A 23,805-nucleotide genomic window follows, 5' to 3' on the forward strand; every position below is an offset into this window, starting at 1 on the left:
TTCAATTTGGAACATATCTTTATTAATTTCGTTTTGCATCAGTACTCAGGTTGTACAAAAAGACAATTAAGAAAAAAAATGAATAAAAAAAAAACTACTAAACAAAGTGATAGCATTTTCCCCATCGACATTGTTTTTAGAAAAACAGCTAGGTAGGCAGGAGAGGATGGTGCATGAGACCGTATAGAGCCTGACAGTCAGTTGGGTCACAGACTGGTGAACATGGTGATGTGGCTGGTGTGCAAAACGCAACATAAAGCTAATACATTTTTACTCTTTAGAGAGAAAACAGAATTTAGGCAGGTCAGAATAGAATCCTGTTTTAGAGGATGGGGCAGTGAAAACCTAACATAACTTAAATGTAATTGTGACAAAGGTAAATGGTGCAAAAAAAGTGCATTACAGTGGTCCAAAATAGACATCAATGTAGGTACATGATTAGTGAAGCAGTTTGAAAATGTGCGCTACAGAACCATAACCAAAGTGTAAAAAGTGAACCCAAAAGTGGTAAATATTTTACAGCAATCATCCCTTTCATAGTCAGCACAACACCCAGTGCAACCCTGCAAGTCTATTAGGATATACCCAAAAGATCTACCGCTGTGACTGACAGCAATGATCAGTACGGCTTCCACAGTAGCCGGTCGCCCTGCAGGGGCGCCTGTTGATCGCGGGAGTGGTCAGTTTCCAGGAGAAATCTTAGCCATCCCACCACATTCTCATCAGCCGTTAGATGACTGCTAAAGGCATACCCCAAGCCTGGCTGGGAGGATGGCACCTGAGGACCCGACACATCCACCTAAAGAGAGGCAAGTCACAGTCTGTACAGTTATCTCCAAATACAAGACAACACCTACTAAGAAGAGAGTAAAACTGACACACCTGAGATCCATGGGGAAACATCCAGGGACTGTTGAATGACATTACTGGAGGCTTAGAGGAGAAGGGGGCTTTGGAGTTTGACAGCATCCCTCTGGTCCTCTCTTTACCACTATAGTCTTCATATAGCTCGCAATTCATCTGCTCAAGCAACCCCTGCCTGCATATAATCAAGAATTGATCAGTTCAACTTAAGATAAGCAAATACTATTACAAATGTAAAAACACCCAATGCCTACAGTTGGTCAAGAGGGTCTTGTTCCTCCACTTCTCCATGCGCTTCAGACAGAGGGTCCCACGCATGCAGAGCTCTCCGCCAAAGGCGAACCTGCATGTCCCAAGATCGGCGGCTGTACTTTCTATATTTGTTTGGAGTGGATGGGTGCAGCCCAGGGATTCTCAAACGCCTTGTATCAGAAAGAGGGGAGAAAAAAAATGAATAAATATTCCACCTACTCATGGACTTACATTTATAGCCAACTTTTGAGTTAAGGTCTCATCCAATAAATAGTTCTGTAAAAGTGTTTAGGGTTTTTCACAGGACATTAGTTACCCTTTAGAACCTAGTTACTGTGCTTGTTCTGATAGCAAAAAAATAAACAGAATAATCAGTTGTCATACTTGGGAACTTGCTCCAGGTAATTCTGGTAGCCAGCGGTGTTCTTGCCGTACTGAACCTGTTTCTGCCGTCGTTTCAGAACAGATTCATTGCCTTCCATGTGAGCTGGATCCAGGTTTCGTGGGGCCAAACGCATCCCTGCCTGGGACCTAGAAAAACAAGCCTTCAGGATTTCTACTAACATTGCTTGAAATAGTGCATGGGAATTCCCCATCTAAATAGAGAATGTTATACATTTCAAAAGAGCAAATTGGTAAAGGGTTCAAGTCAACTGATTGAGGAACGGAGGCCCTTCATATAAGAGTCCTTAACTGTGCTCCAATAGGCTGACAAAAGAAATGAGTGGATTCCTACCTCCTGACGCCATCCATGTCTTCCGTTCCAACAGCAACACTTGCAGTAGACATCCTAAGGATACATCGCTCAAGGATGGAGGACCTGATAGGAAAAGCAATCAGACAAAAGTTCAGGTTAGAGTAATCAAAGTAAAAAAAAAAATCAGGAAAGAAAGAACTGAGCTAAATGTTTTCCTTTGCGAAAATTCTCTAGTGTGCACTAACAAATACAACCGTTATTAGAGCAGAAGTCCAAGGCAGGTGCTGGAATGCCAGAGTAATGAATAATACCTGCGTAGCTTTTGCATAGCAGGGGCAGGTCCTCTTTCTCCATTAATGGGGGAGGGAGGCATGGCTGGGGCTGTATTACTGAAAGGGACAGGAAAATAAAGGAAGGGGGGGGGATACCTAGTCAGTTGTACAACTGAATGTATTCAACTGAAATGTGTCTTCAGATTTTAACCCAACCCCTCAGAAACAGAAGTGCATGGGCAGCCATAATCAACATCCACGTCTTCAGCACCAGGGGAACAGTGGGTTAACTGACTTACTCAGGGGCAGAACAACCTTTTTACCTTGTCAGCTCAGGGATTCGATCCAGCAACCTTTTGGTTACTGGCCCAACACTCTAACCTTAGGCTACCCAAATATAAGTAACTAGTGAATAGGTGGACTTTTGCACAGCTGAACAAACATTTCATATTAGGCATAATTATGGTTGGGAACAAGGGTTAGATTAAAGATAGTTTTAGTGAGGTTCAGGTAAGTGTTAAATATTAGGGAAAGGCATAGAAGTTAGTTGGGGTTAGTGCGCTGCCTTTCATTTTCTGCATGTCAAATATTCTCTAAAAGTAAACCAGACATTTGGGCCCAAACCAGTTTCTCTGGGTAAGTTTAGGTTGACTGTTGTCGTGCTCAATCAATAAAATAAATGTACCTGACCAGACTGTCATACACAGAGCTACATCCTGGGAGAAGCCAAGGTTCAGGGCTGCTTGGATAAGAAGGTGGTCTGGACCTGAAGCCAGGGGGCAGCGCTGGAACGCCAGACAAAAGAGGCATTGACCAACCCCTAAAATAACAGTACACAGGGAGAAAAATATTATTCAATATAAGTGAATCGTTTTTGTTCAATTATACCACTTAACTTTGAGGGTAGACTAAACAATTTCAGAATCAATTACGTGACCTTGTTGTAATTAGTATCAGATAAAAAAATATAAAAAATAATCTAGCGGTGTTCGGCCACTTTATGGTGATGGGATTTTCGGCCATACACATAAGAAACATAACCTAATCATGTAGAGACGATGTAAACTACACGTCATAGAATGACAAACAAAAAAATACAGACCTCGACTCCATAAATGGACCTTGAAATGCGGATTCGACGCTTGTTGACATGATATATTTGGCTGCAGCCACGCAGTAAATTCCCCATTGCGGCAAGGAAAGGTTTTAAATTAACGCCAGGTGCCATCAGGGCGGGGCTGCAGGGGTGTGGCACCTGCCCTATCTTGGGTGCGTTTAGTTCGATTGAACGTTTGATACGTTGCATAACGGTTTGTTCTGAACGACATGTTTCCCCAAAACACCAACACCCGTTTCGAGGTGCATTTATGGAGCCGAGGTCTGTATGTTTTTGTCATTCTATCATGTGTAGTTTAAAACTACTGAATATTGACTGAGTAACATTTTGTTCCCTGCTCCCTGTGTTCTGCTATTTTAGGGGTTTGCTATAACTTTGGTGCGTCATGAAAGCACCATATGTTATAGAAATCTGTCAGTCGATGACAGAGTCGAATGTTTTGACGCATGCAACATCTGAGCAGGGGAACAAGACCATAATTATGGCTAAAACCCTTATTTCTACAATTTGTCCTTGTTCGAGAGGAACAAATCTGTAATGTATCGTTGGTAAATTGTGACTGACTGACTGATTTACAAATAATAATGAGTAGGGCTAGTTATTTAGAATGCAAGGTTCTTTATAGATCAGTCAGCAGACACCTGCATTGAAGGCTGCCATGTCATACAAGTCCAAATATAGAGTTATTTGGGATGAGATGCCCCCTAGGGTAAGATGCCCCCCAACCCCCTGTAAATTCTCACAAAAAACACATGATGTAAAAAATAAATAAATCAATAATTAATAAAAATCAACAGTTCCTCAGCCTTCCTTGATCAACTACAAATGTATTCAGTTCCATAATTCCATCAAAACGATTTTGAGGAAAGTTTATAATTTCAATTGCAATTTAGAAAAAGTTATAAATATAATCCAAGGAAGTTAGATCCATTATTATTTTTGAAATGTACTTGTAAGGAAGCCTTAAGATAAATCTCCCACTTGTTTAGAGAGAAAAATGTTGATTGTTTTTTAGTGAAGTAGTAATATGTTAGGTTAGTGTGTTGGGGACAAGATGCCCCTCCTCCAGTGGGGCATCTCACCCATTTATTTAGGGTTAGGGGTCAGAGTTAGAATAGGGGCCAGGTTAGACTAACATGCATAGATAGACTGGTTTTACAGTTTTATGAAGCGGCACACAGGATTATCCATCCGTATCCCACAAGCAACCTCTGCCACAACATCAACATCCGCCGCAACCTCCACCCCACAGCCTACTCAACACTCACAGGTCTCCAGTGAACTTGTTCTGAATGTTGGTAAGAAAAATACATGTTTGCACTCATTTTAGGAAACATAAAGTAGCATATAGAGTGATTAGAAATACATGTTTATTGAACCAATACTCATGAATTCTTGTTGTTGTTTGTTTGTTTTTGTTAACAGTACCAGTTCTACAACAACAAACAGTGGCAGATGTCATATTGGAGTTGTCCCCCAGGCCAAGAATACAGGAGGCGAGTCCTAGAAAAATAAAGGCTGAGTCAGCTACAGTCCTGACAGCCTCACCCCACAAGAGGTTCCTGGAGGACAAGGCAAAACAACTTTTGAGAGAACTAAGAAAGCAAAAGGAAACCAGTGACACAGAAGAAAGCTGTGGTGCCACTGAAAAAGGTTCTTCCAGGTTCCAAAACCACAACAAACACCCTAAACGAGCTCTTCTCTGTTACCGGTGGGGACTGGATACGGTGCCAGCAGTGTCAAAGGTGGGCTCAAGAGCTATGCTCAAATTGAACTGGGATGGGATTCATTTGTGACCTCTGTGTCAATAAAAAAATCTAGGGTAAATGCCATTGTGTTAAGTTATTGTTATAAAATGCTTAATGTGTGTGTGTTTAATCAACATTTAATCAGTTATATTCCAAATGAAAAATATAAATATTACAAACTATTGAAAACCTTTTTGCTCTTGAATTCATTTTAAAGACTGCTGGGATATACAATCTTTCCTTATTCAAATGATAATGAGTTTAGTTTAACTGTTCACAATGGAGTATAAAGGTTAAAGAAGAAAGATAATTTATGTGCAAAATAGGTAAAATTGGATTATTATTATTATTTTTTTTAATAGGGACACTTCTGTGAAACCCTATGGCATAAACTTATATTAGCTGTCCCTTTCCTAAAAAATAAATGTTAACATTTAAACTGTAGTAATTTATTTTCCTTTATAGTTTGCTACCCTAAGCATGGCCAAAAATGTTTCTCCAAGCTTTGCTTTTATTGTTTCAGCTATTAGGAATTGGGGGGTCTCTCATCCCATGTTACCCCCATTTTAAAATCTGCTAACTTTATGCCTAACGATAAACTTAAATTAAGACGTTATGCCTAACCCTAAACTTAAATTGGGCCCCCAAATGACAACCTCACAACTAAATTAATTAAATTTGACGATATAGCCTATTTTTACTTTGTGGCTGTGGTGGGGTAACTAGTGACAACCCTTTGGTCCGACTTCCCAGTACGCTTAAAGTACTTCATTTAATAGCTAGCTAATTATTTGATGGGGCTAATTATTTGATGTACAGTAGATAATAATAATAATGATTTACTATAATGCAATGCATTCGATTTTTCCATTTCATAAAAAAATCTAAGAAAGGTGTCAGCTTTTGTTTAGAAATCCCATTATATGATGAATCAATGACTTGATATGAATAGGCTATTTATTTTTCCTACTTAAAACAAGGCGCTCGACATAAACACGACAATATACTTCACATCCCCCAAATATTGCGACAGTAACGTATTCCATAACGTTGTTACAAACAAAATGGCGTCCGGCAGTGGGGTATGTATCGTGAGGCTAATTAATCCTTACGGTTTTAGGGTGAAATCAACACGACTTTTATATGTCATAATTCGTGTGAGAGTAGAACGTTTGAAATAAATTCTAACTTTGTAAAATTACCAGCCATTATGGACGTACGCTAGCCGTGCTAACTAACTAGTAAAGCTTGTGGCTGTTACCAATAGCTATTTGTTTGTCTAACTCACCGGTTCTCAAAACTCTCCACTGGACCCCCCCCAGATGTTTCACAATTTTGTTGTAGGCCTGAACTACTTCACCTGATACACTTAGTCAAGGGCTTGATAATTAGTTTACAATTTGAATCAGATTTGCTAGCTCCGGAATAGATCAAATAGAAGGTACGGTTGTTGGTCCCCAGGAGGTTTGGGAACTATAGGTAGAAAGTAAAAAATATAAGTAATTGTGCTTGAAGAAATTGTTCTGTGTTGAAATGTACCGTCATCATGCATTTCTTAAACTACCCCCCCCCCCCCCCTTTTTTTGTTTGTTTTTGTTTTGTTCCTGAAGTCCAGTGGTGGAGGTAATAGCAGCAAGAATGATTTTCGACGAAAGTGGGACAAAGATGAGTATGAACAACTGGCTCAAAAACGTCTCGATGAAGAGAGAGACAAAAAAGATGGTAATTATCCTTTCGCCACTGTAACTAACACATGGGAGTTAACTAAGTGAAAGCTTCAAATTGAAATTGATTCCCATGAATACATTAATTCCTGTGAGTAATGGATAGAGAGTGAACACACCATGAACGTATACATAATTATCATGCCCCCTTCTCTCAGGCAAGCCAGCGCCCCCAGTTAAGCGGGAACTCCTGCGACACAGGGACTACAAGGTGGACCTCGAGTCCAAGCTGGGTAAAACCATTGTTATCACCAAGACCACACCACAGGCTGAGATGGGCGGGTAAGAGGCTGGCATCCAAAGATTCTTCTGAAATGAAGTTGACACTGTTATTGTCACTCCCTTATCTAAGAGCTGTATGCATTATATTATTTATAGTTACAGATTAGCCCTAATTGATGTCATTGTCTTTTTGACAAGTGATACAGGTGTCTGATAAAGGCATTGAGTGCTAACCTCTTCTATCTAATGTTCAGGTACTACTGCAATGTGTGTGATTGTGTTGTGAAGGATTCCATCAACTTCTTGGACCACATCAATGGCAAGAAACGTGAGTATGCACAACATTGTCATCTACATTACAAGTGCAACGTATGGCCTCCCCGAGTGGCGCAGCGGTCTAAGGCACTGCATTGGAGTGCTAGCGGTGTCACTACAAACCCAGGTTCGATCCCGGGCTGTATCACAACCGGCCATGATCTGGAGTCCCATAGGGCAGTGCACAATTAGCCCAGCGTCGTCTGGGTTAGGGGATGGTTTGGCTGGGGTGGTGCTTTACTTGGCTCATCGCGTGTGTCGGGCCGGGCACCTTACAAGCTGACCTCGGTTGTCAGGTAACAGGTAACCTCTGACACATTGGTGCGGCTGGCTTCCAGGTGAAGCGGACAGTGTTAAGAAGCGCAGTTTGGCGGGTCGTGTTTCAGAGGATGCATGACTCGACCTTTGCCTCCCGAGCCCGTTGGGGAGTTGCAGTGGCGAGACAAGATCGGAAAAGGGTGTAAAATACCAAAAAAAATGTAGATGGCAACGTAGATGGCTAAATTGGTCATCTGTTTTCTCATCTACTTTCTCCTCACAGACCAGAGGAATCTGGGAATGTCCATGCGCGTAGAGCGATCCTCATTGGACCAGGTGAAGAAACGATTTGAAGTTAACAAGAAGAAGATTGAGGAGAAGCAGACTGAGTATGATTTTGAAGAGCGCATGAAAGAGCTTCGAGAAGAGGTAGGTGATGGGGCTAGAATACTGTCAGCCCAAATGGATGTAATGTGTGTTATTAGTTCAGGTCAGGAAATAAATACCATTGCTGTTATGTCTAACGTGAGTATAATGACCATTAAGCCATGTTAAAACAAATCGTGAAAGCATGTATCCCTGTCACTTTTCGAAGGAGGAGAAAGCAAAGGCTTACAAGAAGGAGAAGCAGAAGGAAAAGAAGCGCAAAGCAGAGGAGGATCTTTTCGAGGAGGATGATGAAATGGCTGCTGTGATGGGATTCTCGGGGTTTGGTTCATCAAAGAAAGGCAAATGACCTAAAGACTTTATGCATTTCTTTACACTCTACAACCTTTCCCTTTCAGCTGATCAAAGTAAACTTTGCTGTCTGTAGTATTCTATCAGCCTGTTCCCAGATGTGCTAAAGCCAGCTACTTGTTGTCATGAGCACAACAAAAGGGTTGGCTATAGAGCAAACTGTTCTGCCACCAGGTCGGTATTCTATGACTCATCCCCAAAACCCCCTATTCTATTCCCAAACCAGCCTCCCAAAAAAACTAACCGCATGCTGTACATACAGTCTGAGGAGTCCCTGAAACTGCTAGGTTTGTGGTTGATAGAATGGGATAACATGTCATAGTAATACAATTAGTAATTTATTGGGAATTTTATATCTGAATTTAGGGTAAATGTCCACAGATGTTTAAAAAATAATAATAACTTACAACAGGTTCCCATTGACCTTGAAGATTCTTTTGTGTGTTCATTTGCCTACATTCCACTAGTTGCACTACCTGTTTTTTCACGCAAATATAGTGGATGTTTATCTGCTATCAAAGATGTCAGTTATTGGACAGTGCATTTTATTTTATTTGACTTTTCAACTGTTCGGCCCCCAAATAACAACCTCACAACTAAATGCTTCCCTAATAAATTCCACCTAGAAACATGGGGCAATTGTGTGTAGTAGTGTTTGCCTTACTCAAGACATCTGTAATTCATACAATAAATTGTTTGACTTTGTAAATATTTTGTACTGCCATCCTTCTCAATATGAAACTATGGTGCAAACAAAAGAGGATTACTCTGGAACAAATATGCTTGCTAACAAATGTTTTAGTTATGCATTAAGAAATTGTTTAGAAAAAAACATTCAAAAATTATCCCCAGGTTTAACTTCATTGCCTCTGGATTGATGTTTCTGTCTGGGGTTAGTTCAGTGACTTCCTGGTGCCGTGAGGGTGTCTTAGCGTGTGTCTGATTTTGTCTATTCCTGTAAAAAAAATAAAAATAACACCAGGGAGAATGCATCATTATGCATACCAAATGTACCATTTCTCTTAGCTTCCAGTGCTGAAATGACTGCAGAGCAACGGTATTATCTCACCTTGTTTCTCCATAAAGCGGGGGACTCGCAGCACTCCAAAACACATGAGTATGGAGAGAAGAGGGTACATAATAGCCACTGCCCAGAAGAATAACACCAGTGCCACAATGCAATTGTTCCCCAACACCTGGAAATAATAACAAAAGGAGAACCAACTCCATAAATGTTGTGCGCTACAGCAATTATGCAGCAGAGGTCACTCCAGGGTGGTCTGTTTCATTCCTCACCTGGATATGTCCTCCAAGAGCCCCATGATCAGAGAATAAACCTGCAAGCATCAAGCCCCAGGCCCCTGGAATTAAGTACCCTGACAGAGAAAGTGAGACGCATTATGATTCATGTGGGTTTTGGGGATGGGAGGCAATTATAATTTTTTTGTATTTCAACCAGAAATATGATTCTAACCGGAGATGATGTTAAGGGGGTCATCCACCCTCACAGCACAGAGGAAGCGGCGAAAGCCAATAAAGAGGAGAGATCCAGTGGCCCCACACATGACTGCCACACCAGGCATGTAGGTGTCTACTCCTGCACACACTGCCACCTGTAAACACCACAGAAAGACCGGACTCTGAGCTCAGCGTAAAAACAAATGCTTAGTTATTGATTATGCACAGGTCAGCACAAGCCCCATAGATGATGTGCAGTCATAATGGACCTACATCTCCCAAGCCCCGAACTGTATTACCATGCCAGCAATGGCCCCAGAGAGCATGCTGTCGAGATCATAGTAGTTCTTATCGATGCGTTGGATCATTAGTCCGTAGAGTCCTCCGCTTGTAGCAGCATGCAGCAAGTTTACAGTGCCTAGCCCCAGTAACAGGCCCTCATCAGCATCCAACACACGGGGGTGAGTGCCTATCACCAGGCCCAAGAAGCCCAGCATTTGAAGGCATCCTCCCAGCACCACCATCTAAGAACAGTCATACACACAAAGGAGACAAGGAGTTGGTGGATGCAGAAGAATGCATCTACTTTTGTAGTCTTCAAGATGGCCTTTGCACTTGTATCCATGACTTACAGGCTGGCTGTGCTCTGTCCGTTTGAAATGGGGACTCCAGCGTCCAGCCCGTGATCCTATAACCCGCAGTGAGACAGCTGCCGCTGCACCACCCAGCAAGAAGATCACACCGCTGCCTGCATAGTCCTGAACGGAAATGTGGGTCAATACGAGAATCTCTCTGCTTGTAATACATAGTTAAATCCTGAATTTGATTATGTGATGTGATGTGACTGGTTCACACCTGTGATGGGTAGGAGGTGGAGGTTGGACTGAAGATGCCTTGCTGGTCCCAGACCCAGTGACAAGCCAGAGGGTAGATTATTCCTGAGGAAACAGAGAGACTCTGAACACAAGCAATATAACAAACCTCACCTTAAAAGTATTGAGTGAAGGAAAAGTGGCCCAAAAATTGTGGTTTTAGAATCAGTGAGTGAGAATACCTGAGAAAACGTATGCGGATATGAGGTAGCCGATTGGTTCTGTCCTCTCGTTGGCAGCCCCTAGTGCCAGAGTAGTGGCTACAGCACAGCGAACATAGTTGAAGAAGAAGTTTACCATGTTTGTCTTGTTCAGTGTGAGGAAGAATTGGGTTCCGATAACAGCGTTGTGCTCCCCAAAGGCAAATGCATAGCCATGGAGAAAGAAAGCCAGCAAGGTGACAACTGAAAACAAACAAGGGATGGAATGGGTTAAAATAAGTAGTGAACTAAGGTTTACCCATTAGGCTGTTTGTTAAGTCGGTTGCATTGCATAAAAACATGAATACTTTTTTCCAGCAGATTAAAGATCTTCATGAACTAAACAGTCACCTACTCATTTCCTTCTTTGACCTGTAGGCCTATAGTTCAAACTCCTACTCTGCCACATCAGTCACCAGGAAGTGGAAACTGTGCTATCGAAACAAACAGCATGCATGCTATTGCCACTTCTTGCACTAACATGCAAGCATAAAGCTTGCAACGTGTTTATGGGTTGGTGTTGGTGGAGGCCTGTAAGCATGTGACAGCTACAGTAAGTATCCTGAGAATACAGCCTCCTCTCATTCTAGTCACATTTAAAAATATATATTTTAAGATGTGATTCCTGATTCTTCACAGATTAAACACTCACACAATGCTCTCCTTCAAAGTTATAATTTTGATATCGCAAAAGAGCAGTTGCCTAAAAATGTTTTTACAACTACAGTTGTGCAGCTCAATATCAGCAAACCGGTAAAATAATTACACTTCCATCAAACAGCATTGGGTGAACAAGTTAAATTTTATCAATTCTAACAATTTGGCATATGTGTTTGCATCTCATGACATTTCTATTTTTATAATCTCCTAGATTATCTTCAAACTAGGCAAAAAAACTACCAAAAAATGTCAACTTACATGTGTCTGCTACATTTTTAAAGATGACATTGGAGACGTTCTTTGGATCTGTTTTGCCTGCCTCCACAAACGCAAACCCAAACTTGAGGCCTGTGCAATCAAAGTTGAAAGTAAAGTTAGAATACATATATATTTTTTTTATCATCAAATAATAATATATCTATTTTATATAGTTAGCGCTTTTTCATACAGATTCTCCAAGTCGCTTTAAAAAAAATAAAAACAAAACAATTCAGGCAGCTGGCAGTTCATTGGAGATGGTCTTCCACAGATCGATGATGATCCCGTTCAATAAAGGGAGTAGTTTGAGTGGTGTCTTACGCCTGTTCTGATAATAAAAACCTTTAGGGCATTTAGCCTCGGGAGATGCCTTCCTTGACCACACCCTCCTTCCTTGCTCCTGGCCTGCCCTGCCTCTTTCACCAATAGATTTGTTTTTTATGGACAGAAAAGAGAAGAAACTGAGCTGTCCGATCAGGTCCATTATTTACTGAGGTGGCGTTAATGTTACAGCCAGGGAGGGAGAAACATCAATCAGACAGGCCAGGAGCTTTTCACCAGGCTCTTCTGTCTTTGAAGTTCACAGCTATGGCTCTGTATAGGCTGGGACATCCACCACGAAAGTGTAACCCCCACCTGGGTCATCCTTCGGCAGCTATAAGAGCTTTAGAGACCACCACACCTCGGCAGTTATCCTATGAGGCGAGCCTCTGTCATCCACTCGCACAGTCCACGTCCTTCCAGAAACAGGGGAAGGTGTGATAAAAAAAAAATCCGGTGCTATGTTGATCAGGTGTTGGAATGCATTATTCAAATTAAATCAGCCAGCTAGCTATAGTTAGCCAAGACAAGGTAAACAACATTCAGTCCTGCAACTCCATGAGTCACCAACATATGTTTTAGGCCAACCCTCAACAGGTCATCAACCCCCACAACAACAAGAAATATATATATATTTTTTTTAAATACTTAAAATAACAAAAAAATATCTACATTTACAGAGCTCTCTACTAAAGCTTCCCCATGGTAACCACGGAACTGAGACGAGATAGCAGTAAGATCTTACTTTACTACTCTAGCTAGCTAGCTACATTACCTAGCCTGCCTGTCAGACAGACAGATTCATGAACAATACTCACACAATGCAAAGAAGCTGGCGAGGAGAATGAACGCATCGTGGACAGCTATCGAATCAGGGAAAGCCATGTCAAACAAAAAACTGTACAGCTAGCCAGCTGGTAGCATAAATAGCTAGCTACTAGCTTGCAATCTGGTTCGTTAGCGCAGCCGTTAGCCGTTAGCCAGCTGGTAGCATAAATAGACTAGCTACTAGCTTGCAATCTGGTTCGTTAGCGCAGCCGTTAGCCAGCTGGTAGCATAAATAGACTAACTACTAGCTTGCAATCTGGTTCGTTAGCGCAGCCGTTAGCTAACTATGCAATGGCAAAACAAACAAGTAGCCTAGCTAATGTTACACGTATAAAGCACATTAGCTATGTGTGGTTCACGGTATCAGGCTCGCAAGTGACTGATCGTGATGGAGGCAGACACGATACATACATATATCCAGGCTAGGTTGAAGATAAGTACTTAGCTAGCAAAGTATAAATTGCATTTTCTTTCCCGAACTCGAATTCGGGTGCTTCTATTACGTCACAGATCCTGACCTGTGTGATTAGCTAATAATAATACATCTATTTTAGTTATTTATTTATTATTCATAATACAAAAATCAACTTACATTGCTACATCAAACATGTCTAACAAAACAAACACAGTTATTAACAAGAAAATAATCAAACATACAAAAATAATATAAATAAAATAATACAAAAAAGAAACCATTTTAGTGCAATTGTATTCACTCTGACAAAAATCGTATTATAATGATTTAGGAAGATGTTATTCTTGTTCTTATTCACTAGGGTTAATGTTTGAATAAGATGTGCAAAAAAAAAAAATGTAATTTTGGTATAGAATTTTGGAATTTTTGTTTGTCTATGAAGTATTTGGCAACCAGAATACCATTTTTTACAATAATTTCAGTTGTCTTGTTATCATTGCAATAGTAACATATTATATATTTCATGTCAAAAACCTATGCCGGAGAGAGCGCGAAATGCCTGTGTGATGGGTCGTTCACGAACGAGGTGAACGTTGGGATATTCGAATATCGGAAGAGCCGAATCTATTTATAAAATATATTTTAAAAATTAAGATATAAATAATCAAAATATTTAAATGAATAGAATTAACTAATTCAAAGAACGAAAAAATAAATAAAATAATATAGTCCTAAATGCTCAAGAGCACACACATTCGTTCTGACTGTTGACTGCCTGCTCAGACTAACAGCCTCACCTGTTGTTCCTGTCAATCAGACACGCAGTGTCAATCAATGAACCAAAGATGCTGTGAGGGAGGGCCGAGCCAACTCACTCACAGTCACACCAGAGAGAAGCAAATGTAACCACAGGACATGTGACAGAGTTGATGGACACCCTATGTTCATCAATGGACAGGAAGTTCCACAGAATGGAATATAATCACGTGCTATCAGAAACCGCTGCACTTGACCCCAGGTTTAAGAAGTTATCCTTCAGTGATGCCAGAGTGATTGGTGAGGCTCTTCAAAGAATAATAACCTCATCAGCAGGGAGGGACAGCCCCAGCAGTCAGCTCGCTCAGGCACCAGGGCAACAGGAAGAAGAGGGAGCAGATGGAGCAGAAGCACCAGCAGTAGTGCCACAAACATCTGCTGTTTGGATGCTGTTTGAAGAGAGAGCAACTGGGGATGCAGCACGAAGGAATCCCTCAGCAGATGCCATAATGGAGGTCCGATCCTATCTGCAGATCCTCTGAGCTGGTGGAGGAACAAGGCCTCTGTCTACCCACGGCTTACTATAGTCATGACAGAGAGACTGCATAGTGGCCACATCCGTTCCCTCTGAGAGGGTCTTCTCGGAAAAACTGGATAAATAATTACTGGGAGAAGAAACCGCATCAGCCCCTCGAAATTGAGGCAGCTTGCATTTCTGAATGCAAATGTCTCTTAAAGCAAAATCTGGTCAGCATTGCTGTGTGCTGCTGACTATAACATGACAATAAAGAAGAGAGAGAAATGAGGGACCAGTTTAATGTTTTAAGTGTGCATTTTTGCACATCGTTATTGATTTGTCTTTGATATGGTGCAATATTCTATTATTATGTTGTTCAGATTGTATTAGTTTGAATGGTTATTTATATGGACTTTGTTTATATACATTAAAAAGTTATACTTTAAATGCAAATGTTTAATAGCATTATTTTTCATAACAAACCAATGCATTTTAAAATACATTGTGGTTTAGGTAGAGTTTGATTTAATTTAATAATTTAATTAGAATTGTTTTAACACCAATCATAGTCAAACTATCGCAAACTGTTTGAATAGAAAAAATACAAAACATATAGTTCTGACCTTAGTCTTGGATTCTTTTTTTTTTTACAAGTTAGTGACCTTGCTGAAGTCTCAAGTCATTAAAGTTAAATAAGTTGCTGTTGTTGTCCAAACCTTTGTCAGATAACATTAAATGTGTGTTAATTTTATGGTTCAAATTAAAGCAAATAAGATTCATTCTGAATATGTCACGCATAAATCATTATTTTAGAATAACTGACATTTTAAATGTTTCTGTGTACTGTTCCCATTCTAAACTTATGACATTTGTTTGTGACACTTATGTAATAATAAATAAATGAAATAGTAACAACAACAATTTATGTGATTTGTGTGTGTGTGTGTGTGTGTGTGTGTATGCGTGTGTGTGTGTGTGTTATTAGGTTTATTGTGTATAGTGTTATGCTTCTATGTTAACTGCAGTTGTTCTTAGAAGGGGCTATAACTTCTCTTTGCTATTGCCCCCACTGTCATCGTCAACAGGAAACTCATGAGGAAGTTTGCTTTCTTTCTTTCTTTCTTTTCTCAGAGCTCTCAGATAACTGACTAGCCTACCGTTTAAGATATTGACATTTAAATGTTTGTGTTGCTCTTGTCTGGACTTCAGATCATACATAACTCTTGGTGAATAGCTTTCATCACTTACCAGACAATTGACACACCCAACATGATTTCACAGAAGAGGAAGGAGACAAAATAGTGACGTTTTTTCTTTCTTTCTGGAGTCCTCAGATTGCACTTGTGGTGAGTGTTGTAATGCTTTTCTGTGTGGTGAAAGAGTAATATCTTCCTATTTTATTTCTCTGAATACTGGTCAGACTGCAAACTTCCTCGACAAAGGGCCAGACAGAGCATTGCCAAGGGCGTAGCAGCAAGATACAAGGAGCCATTTTCTGACAGGCCTCGAAGTCGAACATGGCTGTGGATATGACTGCACCGTAACAGAGGAGGTGTTGCAGTCAATTGTCTTTCAAAGGATTTTGTATTTCATTTATATTCAGAAGAAGAGAAGGGAACAATGAGTTTTGACCGAGTGCCATCCAAGTCAGTGGTAATGGACTGGAATCCACACCAATTGGCAGACTACATGAAGAAGGTAAGTCATTTTCAGAATAAATTATTGAACCTTTTGTTGACAGTTCACAACCTGTAACATTTCAGTTCTCTGTCTTACAACATCATATTCAATGCTGTTTCCCAGGATCCATATTAATTCATGTGTTTTATGCATTTACAGTTGAATTTAAGTGGCTGCGATAAAGTCATTATGAAATGTAGCATAAATGGACAAAGGTTCTTGGTAAGTGATATGAAGCAGATGTGTGTCCCTTTTCCCGTGTGTTCCTTGTATAATTATTCAACTTTGATCATGAATTTCATATTCAAACAATGCTTTTGACTGTCATGTAAATGTATCACTTGATGGAAATACTTAATCTATCATTTTGTAGAACATGACTGAAAATGACCATCAGAAATTCCCCAAAATCCATGCGCCGTGAGTGATGAATTACTTTCTCTTTCATTATTTTAAGAAAACTGAACATTACAACAATTACATTAAACTATGAATACGTTGGGAAGTATGCTAATTGCACAGGGAAAGGAAACTATTCAACAGCAAGAAAATGGAGCTACATTAGTGTTTTTAGGGCAGGAAACTGAGTAAGCAGAGAGACCATGAGAGATAGACAGAGAGGGAGGAGTGTACCAGTGTGCCGTATTTTAGAGAAGAAGATGTGGAGACAAAGACTGAAATTGAAACTTAAATATACTTCAGATACCACATCCTGTCACAGTGGCAGACTCAAATAGAACTCACCAATCACTGCTCACAATACTGAAGATCTGACACATGCTTAGAACACAACTTGCAAGGCAGTTCTTGACTGTGTCGCTACACGACTGTGTGACAAAAGATGGAAGCATTGTTTGCCCCAAAATATGGTAGCCGTATTTACTGCCACAATGTTGCATGCTCTTTCTGCAGACTCATCTCCAAAATCTGCAGTGAAATCAACAGGAAAGAAGAAAAAAGGAGATTCTTTACTAAAAGGTGTGCACTTACTGCCATTCTTAGCTATTCAACTGTAGTCATTCAATTCAAAGCAATATCCAAGCACAATTTTGCTCTCCTCTGTATTTTCTCTAGAACTGCAGCACCAAAATATGAACCAGGTATGGATTATTTCAGACCTTACTTTAGATCAAGTTATTATGATCAACAGAGAAGCAATTGGACCATGATAAATTGCCAATTTTACCATTGTACTGCTACCTACTACAGCTATGCCACAAGAAGATCAGCCCTGGGGACCGGATGAATTTGTAAGTCTGTATTTGGCATACCATTCCTTCCTGTTTTATTCCATTAAAGTGTTCCTCCCTAGATGATTTATCACTCCATCAGAATTCAACTTGGTTGTCTGTCTCTCCCAGGATGAGGGGAGTGACGAAGACTATGAGAATCCAGATGCTGAGGAAGATGATGGCAGTGGGGGAGATTACGAGTCACCAACAGAGGATGTTGGACTTGAGGACAGTGACAACGGCTATGAGTCACCTCCGTCTGAGGCGCCTGAAGAAATTCCCCATCAGCTCCGTGCTGCCAAGCCCATGGCTGACGGAGAATACATTGGTACGGAGACATCAATACAACATTGCCTTGCCGTGCTCAACTCCTCTCACAAAGAATATATGTTGTGATTTTCAATTTTAACAACATTTTAATTTGTTTTGTTCCACATTGATACAATTTTGTGTCTGTCTGTCTGTCTGTCTGTCTGTCTGTCTGTCTCTGTCTGTGTCTGTCTGTCTGTCTGTCTGTCTGTCTGTCTGTCTGTCTGTCTGTCTGTCTGTCTGTCTGTCTGTCTGTCTGTCTGTCTGTATGTATGTATGTATGTATGTATGTATGTCTGTCTGTCTGTCTGTCTGTCTGTCTGTCTGTCTGTCTGTCTGTCTCTCTGTATGTGTTTCTGTCTGTATCTGTCTCTGTGTTTAGATAGTACACCGCACCGCAGTACAGCTAGAAGCCATCCTCCTCCAACAACTCAACGCCCTGGGGCTGGTCCTCCAATCCCCTCTGCCAGTCACCCTAGTGTGAGTATCTTCCCTCTGACTCCTCCACTCTCTCCCTCCCTCCTTCCACACAGTCATTCAACATTACATTCCTTGTATCTGCAGCTACTGCAACCTCCCCCACCCAGAAGAGAGCAATCTCCCCAGCACCCTGGCAGAATAACTGGCAAGTGTAAGTGTGCAATCTGGAATGTTACTATCTAACTATAATTATAAACTGTGGGGTTCGAGCCCTGAATGCTGATTGGCTGACAGCCCGCATACCACGGGTATGACAAAAATTTGTTTTACTGCTCTAATTACTGCTCTAATTACGTTGGTAATAATAGCAATAAGACATCTTGGGGGTTTGTGGTATAACACGGCTACAGGCACCCCAACCAGGCACTCTGCATTGTGTCGTGCATAAAGAACATCTGTATTTTTTTTAACCTTTATTTTACTAGGCAAGTCAGTTAAGAACAAATTCTTATTTTCAATGACGGCCTAGGAACAGTGGGTTAACTGCCTGTTCAGGGGCAGAACAACAGATTTGTACCTTGTCAGCTCGGGGGATTTGAACTTGCAACCTTCCGGTTACTAGTCAAATGCTCTAACCACTAGGCTACCCTGCCGCTCTTGGGCATTTGATAAAGTAAGACTGGATTTTATTTATAAATGTCTGGATTTTTTCAATTTTGGTAACTCTCTTGGGTAAAAATAATGAATACCAACCCCAGGTGTAAAATAGTAAATAACGGCTACTTCTCAGAGAGTTTTGAATTGTCAAGAGGAGTTAAACAAGGGTGTCCGCTGTCACCGTATCTATTCGTTATGGCCATCGAAATGCTAGCTATTAAAATCAGATCCAATAACAACAGGATTAGAAATACAAGGCTTAAAAACAAAAATGTCCATGTATGCCGACGACTCAAGTTTTACATTAGGACCACAAGCTAGATCCCTGCAATGTCTCATTGAAGATCTAGATATTCTTTCTGTACTCTGAACTAACACCTAATTAGGATAAGTGTACAATATTACGTATTGGATCTTTAAAAAATAAAATTTTTAAATGATCCTGTAGTTTACCTATAAAATGGGCTGATGGAGAAGTAGACATACTTGGTATTCATATCACAAAAGATATAAGTAAGCTCCCCACAATGAATTTCAATAGAAAACGTGTAAAAATAGACAAGATCCTGTAACCATGGAGAGGTAAATACCTGTCTATTTATGGAAAAATTGCCCTGATTAACTCCTTAGTCATATCTCCGTTTACTCACTTACTTATGACGCTGCCTACTCCTGATGATTAGTTTTCAAATCATACAAGAAAAAAATATTTAGCTTTATCTGGGACGTTAAACCAGACAAAATAAAACGTGCCTATCTATATAATGAATATGAATTGGGTGGGTTGAGATTATTAAATATAAAACCACTGAACCTCTCTCTCTCTCTAGCCTCACTCATTCAAAAATGTTATTTGACCCCTAAATGGTTCTCAAGTAGATTAATAAGAAAAGCTCATCCATTGTTTAAAAATTGCCTTTTTGCCTTTGTGCAGATTGCCCTGTCTCATTTTCGATTAATTGAAAAGGATACTTTTTTCAAAGTATCTGTCTTTTTCAAACAAGCATTGCAGAGCTGGCTACAATTTCAATTTCATCCCCCTGAAAAGATAGAACAAATATTCCAACAAATATTATGGCTGAACTCAAATGTGCTGTTTGATAAAATACCTGTATTTATGGGAAAGATGTTTGAAAGGGGTATTTTGTTCTTAAATTATGTTGTAAATGGGAATGGTAGAGTTATGTCCCTCATGGAGTTAACAGAATTGTATGGGAAGATCTGCTCAATCCAAGAGTACAACCAATTGATTACAGCATTACCCCAAAAAATGCAGGAGGCAGGTGGCAGCAGGAGGAGTCATGGTACTGGTCTGTCTGCCCAATATAAAGAATCAAAACTGGCGGAGGAATAAAAATAGCATAAATAGGAAAGTATACCAGTTTCATTTGAGGACCAGGATGTTGACAACTGTGCCATACAGATTGCAAAATAGTTGGGAAGAGATTTTTGATGTACCGATTCCATGGTACAGGGTGTATGAGTTGATATATAAAAACAACGCAAGATTCAAGACTTCGTTCTCTTCAGCTAAAATTATTATATTGAATTCTTGCCACCAACAAAATGTTGAATATTTGTTGCATAAAATCATTGAAGCTCTGCAGATTTTGTTGTGAGGATACAGACTCAATAGACCATTTATTTTGGTATTGCCCTCAGGTAGCCTGTTTCTGGTCTCATGTTCAGGAATGTCTGAAAATGCATAGCATTGATCTAAAATTGACCCTAGAAATAATACTGTTAAGAGATTTGGAGAGACCGGGCCAGTCAATACTCTTAGTAAAAGTATTTATCTTCAACTCGCAATGTGTTAAACATCACAGCATAGTTGAAAGATATGTGTTGCGTAGAAACCCGAAGTGGGTGGCCAGCAGAGATACATGGGATGAGGGAAGTTGAGGAATTGGAGACAAGTGGGAGTGGAGTTGCTGTGTGGAAGATAGAATGATGGTCAAAGATAAAAGTTAAAAATTAAATAAAAAGTCTAAATAAAACCTATTAAAAAGTAAATTTGAATGACACTAAGTGGCAGTGTTTTTACAGTTAATGCCGGTCAGCCTGGGGCTGATGCCGTGCAGGTGTTTGTACACATGCATATACACACACTCTCATTCAAATAAACACATACAAGAATACACACATACATGTAGTAGTGCCAGACATGCACACAAACATATACAGTTGGTATTGCTGTTATGATTTCAGTTGTCCTTGATGTCCTTTGTTTTAAATGTATTATTTTGTTTATTTATTTTAGCATTGTCGTTTTCTGTTTTCTTCTGTCTTCCTTTTTTCTCTTTAGTTGATTCTCTTGGTTGTTGGTGCATTGGGGGGGTTCTTGGGGGTGGGGGTTCATTCTCTTGGTTGTTGGTGCACTGGGGTGCATCCTGGGGGCGGGGACTGGAATTAATTGTATTTTTATTTTATTTTTTCTTCTTCTTGGGGGGGGGGACTGTAGGAGGGGTCTTGAATGGTTGAGGGACAGCTATTGGGGAACTGTGGGGGGATCTTGGAGGGTTCGGGTTCACGTTTTTTGGCCTGGTGGTAGATCGGCCAACATGCCCTTGAGCAGGGCATTGACCCTGGATGCTTCTGTGTGTCTCTCTGAATGGGAATATGTTGGATGACTGGTATGATGTAGTTGTTGAGCGGCTTCACTGCAAGTATATTGTATGTTTCGAAATAAATAAATACAATTTAGAAGAACATCGCTTAGCCGTGGTATATTGGCCATAACCACATCTCCTCGTGTCGTATTGCTTAAATATAGCATTTGAACACTTTTTATTCCCTTGTATTGATTTGTACCCTGTCTTTTCATATTGTCTTTTAAAGTGCCTGCTACTTCCTCAAATGTTGCCCCCGCTCCACCAGTTGACCGCAGAAGAAAGCCCACCAAACTGGATCGCACAAGACTTGCTGAATCTCCAATACCAGGTACTCTCACACCACAGGAGGCTGCTGAGGGGAGGACGGCTCATGATAATGTCCGGAATGGAGCAAATGGAATGGCATCAAACACCTGGAAACAATGGAAACCATGGAAACAATGTGTTTGATGTATTTGATTCCATTCCACTGATTCCGCTCCCGTTATTACCACGAGCCCGTTCTCCTCAATTAAGGTGCCACCAACCTCCCGTGTCTCACACCAATCTAAACCTAGCAAGAAAATGTTTACTACTGCAGTTGTCTGTTCCTACACCTGCCTGCCCACAGATACATGTCATGTAACAGTTCCTCTTCCATAAGTATGTGTCAATGTTAGTATAGAGAGGATGCTTTCTATTTATGTTCAATTTACATACTTAATCACATTTATTGGATTTATCATCACCATAAAGCAATAATATCATGTTTTTTTATGCCCTCGTACTGACCTGATCTGTTATTCCACACAGCAACGAAGTTAAACACAACTAACATGGTGAGAATGAACTTTGCTTATGTTTGGATCAGTCCTGTGTGTCCAAACAACGTTCTTCTCATCCTAATGTCAAGTGAACAAACATATGCCTATAGATCTTTGCATGTGCTTGCTAAAGTTGTAGTTGGCCTATATAACTGTATAGCTAATAGCTATAAGAATGTCGACATATGAGTGTTTAAAGACCATCCCAGACACTTTGCCAATAGTTTGAAATATGAAGATTTCACAATGAAGTGTATGACATGTTTGTTTTGTCTCTCACACACAGCCTGCTCCACATTCATGGAGGTACAGAATACTTATTTTGGTTCTGTATTGCTTTCCAGTCATGTGACTTCTCGCTATTCTATTTCACAATGTCATTGACACCTCGTTTTCTGTTTGAATGATGACTGCACATAAGTATATTCACACCCCGTGGACCTTTTTCAGAAATGTGTTGTGTTACAAAGTGGGATTAAAATGGATTTAATTGTCACTACCTTGCTTGAAAATATGAAGAGTGGTACTCGGTGATGTGTTGTTGTGGATTTGCCCCAAAACAGAACGCTTTTGCGAGGCATGGGAGAACCTCACTGGTTTTTGTGATTGAATCTGTGTTTGAAATGATCTGCTCGACTGCGGTACCTTACAGACCATTTCTTTGTGTGGTTTACAGAGATTAGGTAGTTATTCAAAAATCATGTTAAACACTATTATTGCACAAAGCGTGAGTCCATGCAACTTATTATGTGACTTGTTAAGCACATTTTTACTCCTGAACTTATTTAAGCTTGAAATAACAAAGGGGTCGAATACTTATTGACTCAAGACATTTCAGCTTTTCATTTTTTATTAATTTGTAACATTTTGGAAAAACACAATTCTTCTTTGACATAATGGGGTATTGTGTGTAGGCCAGTGACACAACATCTAAATGTAATCCATTTTAAATTCAGACTGTAAGACAACAACAATGTGGGAAAGTCAAGGGGTGTGAATACTTCCTGAAGGCACTGTACACCACATTTGTTGTACATACATACATTCAGTTTCTAAAAACGGTGCCTTTTCTACAAGAAATTAACCAAGCTATAACTTCCTGAATTGGTAACTACACTGTCCAGTTTTGGAACCTCTGACTTCACATTGCTCCTATATCCAGGCCTCAGGCAGAAGAGAGGGGCCCAGACCCTCCCAGAATGCCCAAACCTCCCCTCCCTGTGTCAAGTAGTGTCAGCAGGAGCAGCTCGTCGGTCGGCAGAGCCCCGCTGAACAACAACAGGTCTGCAGTGCTCCTCCCTCCATCCTCCACATGGCACCGCTCCAGACACACATCACATATAGACTACACATCAACTGATCCTTAAATAAACACACTGTGATTCAGTGGTTAGTTAAGCCATGGTACACTGCTCAAAAAAATAAAGGGAACACTAAAATAACTCATCCTAGATCTGAATGAATGAAATATTCTTATTAAATACTTTTTTCTTTACATAGTTGAATGTGCTGACAACAAAATCACACAAAAATTATCAATGGAAATCAAATTAATCAACCCATGGAGGTCTGGATTTGGAGTCACACTCAAAATTAATGT

General features: G+C 40.2%; 4 protein-coding genes across 7 annotated transcripts in view; 2 read left to right on the top strand and 2 right to left on the bottom strand.

Annotated features, from left to right (window-relative positions):
• On the bottom strand, positions 1-3,301 carry slbp2 (stem-loop binding protein 2). 2 transcript variants are annotated; one of them, XM_021617558.3, is made up of 8 exons: positions 3,188-3,301; positions 2,771-2,905; positions 2,125-2,202; positions 1,853-1,936; positions 1,501-1,647; positions 1,119-1,286; positions 883-1,039; positions 1-799 (listed from the first exon to the last, which is right to left on the bottom strand). In XM_021617558.3, the coding sequence occupies exons 1-8, from the start codon at positions 3,235-3,237 to the stop codon at positions 620-622; spliced, it is 999 nt and encodes a 332-aa protein (XP_021473233.1). In that variant the 5' UTR covers positions 3,238-3,301; the 3' UTR covers positions 1-619. The 2 variants fall into 2 exon arrangements, with proteins under 2 accessions (XP_021473233.1, XP_021473234.1); XM_021617559.3 differs by lacking the exon at positions 2,125-2,202.
• zmat2 (zinc finger, matrin-type 2) lies at positions 3,203-8,916 on the top strand. Of its 2 annotated transcripts, XM_036989327.2 has the most exons (7): positions 3,203-4,500; positions 4,628-4,947; positions 6,561-6,672; positions 6,833-6,956; positions 7,151-7,224; positions 7,753-7,898; positions 8,065-8,916. In XM_036989327.2, the coding sequence occupies exons 1-7, from the start codon at positions 4,368-4,370 to the stop codon at positions 8,203-8,205; spliced, it is 1,050 nt and encodes a 349-aa protein (XP_036845222.1). In that variant the 5' UTR covers positions 3,203-4,367; the 3' UTR covers positions 8,206-8,916.
• Positions 8,527-15,992, bottom strand: LOC110533396 (putative ammonium transporter 1). 2 transcript variants are annotated; one of them, XM_090188912.1, is made up of 10 exons: positions 15,741-15,992; positions 11,656-11,745; positions 10,720-10,941; positions 10,521-10,603; positions 10,298-10,423; positions 9,965-10,189; positions 9,682-9,820; positions 9,504-9,583; positions 9,277-9,403; positions 8,527-9,162 (listed from the first exon to the last, which is right to left on the bottom strand). In XM_090188912.1, exons 3-10 carry the CDS (start codon positions 10,835-10,837, stop codon positions 9,101-9,103), a joined length of 960 nt encoding a protein of 319 aa, XP_090045038.1. In that variant the 5' UTR covers positions 10,838-10,941; positions 11,656-11,745; positions 15,741-15,992; the 3' UTR covers positions 8,527-9,100. The 2 variants fall into 2 exon arrangements, with proteins under 2 accessions (XP_090045038.1, XP_021473225.3); XM_021617550.3 differs by lacking the exon at positions 15,741-15,992 and adding an exon at positions 12,795-13,332.
• The window catches only part of lcp2a (lymphocyte cytosolic protein 2a), a 14,299-nt gene continuing 6,057 nt past the window's right edge, over positions 15,564-23,805 (top strand). Inside the window, exons 1-14 of the mRNA XM_036989649.2 lie at positions 15,564-15,838; positions 16,096-16,190; positions 16,332-16,394; positions 16,546-16,592; positions 17,085-17,150; positions 17,247-17,272; positions 17,382-17,422; positions 17,534-17,732; positions 18,096-18,193; positions 18,278-18,344; positions 21,629-21,730; positions 22,195-22,220; positions 22,492-22,511; positions 23,368-23,487. Of these exons, the coding sequence (XP_036845544.2) occupies positions 16,113-16,190; positions 16,332-16,394; positions 16,546-16,592; positions 17,085-17,150; positions 17,247-17,272; positions 17,382-17,422; positions 17,534-17,732; positions 18,096-18,193; positions 18,278-18,344; positions 21,629-21,730; positions 22,195-22,220; positions 22,492-22,511; positions 23,368-23,487 (953 nt within the window). The 5' untranslated portion in view covers positions 15,564-15,838; positions 16,096-16,112. The remainder of the gene's footprint in view (positions 15,839-16,095; positions 16,191-16,331; positions 16,395-16,545; positions 16,593-17,084; positions 17,151-17,246; positions 17,273-17,381; positions 17,423-17,533; positions 17,733-18,095; positions 18,194-18,277; positions 18,345-21,628; positions 21,731-22,194; positions 22,221-22,491; positions 22,512-23,367; positions 23,488-23,805) is intronic.

The sequence above is a fragment of the Oncorhynchus mykiss genome, chromosome 10 (assembly GCF_057628025.1).
Source record: "Oncorhynchus mykiss isolate SJ-2025 chromosome 10, ASM5762802v1, whole genome shotgun sequence".
NCBI lineage: Eukaryota > Metazoa > Chordata > Actinopteri > Salmoniformes > Salmonidae > Oncorhynchus > Oncorhynchus mykiss.

Excerpts from the sequence above, each read along its gene's own strand:
- slbp2 (XM_021617558.3), bottom strand. The coding sequence starts at position 3,237 with ATGTCAACAAGCGTCGAATCCGCATTTCAAGGTCCATTTATGGAGTCG. Across the intron at positions 1,937-2,124 it reads GCTATGCAAAAGCTACGCAG|GTCCTCCATCCTTGAGCGAT; the intron begins GTATTATTCATT and ends TTTTCCTATCAG. Across the intron at positions 800-882 it reads TGTTTCCCCATGGATCTCAG|GTGGATGTGTCGGGTCCTCA; the intron begins GTGTGTCAGTTT and ends GCCTCTCTTTAG.
- zmat2 (XM_036989327.2), top strand. The coding sequence starts at position 4,368 with ATGAAGCGGCACACAGGATTATCCATCCGTATCCCACAAGCAACCTCT. Across the intron at positions 4,948-6,560 it reads CGGTGCCAGCAGTGTCAAAG|TCCAGTGGTGGAGGTAATAG; the intron begins GTGGGCTCAAGA and ends TTGTTCCTGAAG. Across the intron at positions 7,899-8,064 it reads TGAAAGAGCTTCGAGAAGAG|GAGGAGAAAGCAAAGGCTTA; the intron begins GTAGGTGATGGG and ends CACTTTTCGAAG.
- LOC110533396 (XM_021617550.3), bottom strand. The coding sequence starts at position 12,861 with ATGGCTTTCCCTGATTCGATAGCTGTCCACGATGCGTTCATTCTCCTC. Across the intron at positions 10,604-10,719 it reads ATCCGCATACGTTTTCTCAG|GAATAATCTACCCTCTGGCT; the intron begins GTATTCTCACTC and ends CTGTTTCCTCAG. Across the intron at positions 10,190-10,297 it reads GGACAGAGCACAGCCAGCCT|ATGGTGGTGCTGGGAGGATG; the intron begins GTAAGTCATGGA and ends GACTGTTCTTAG.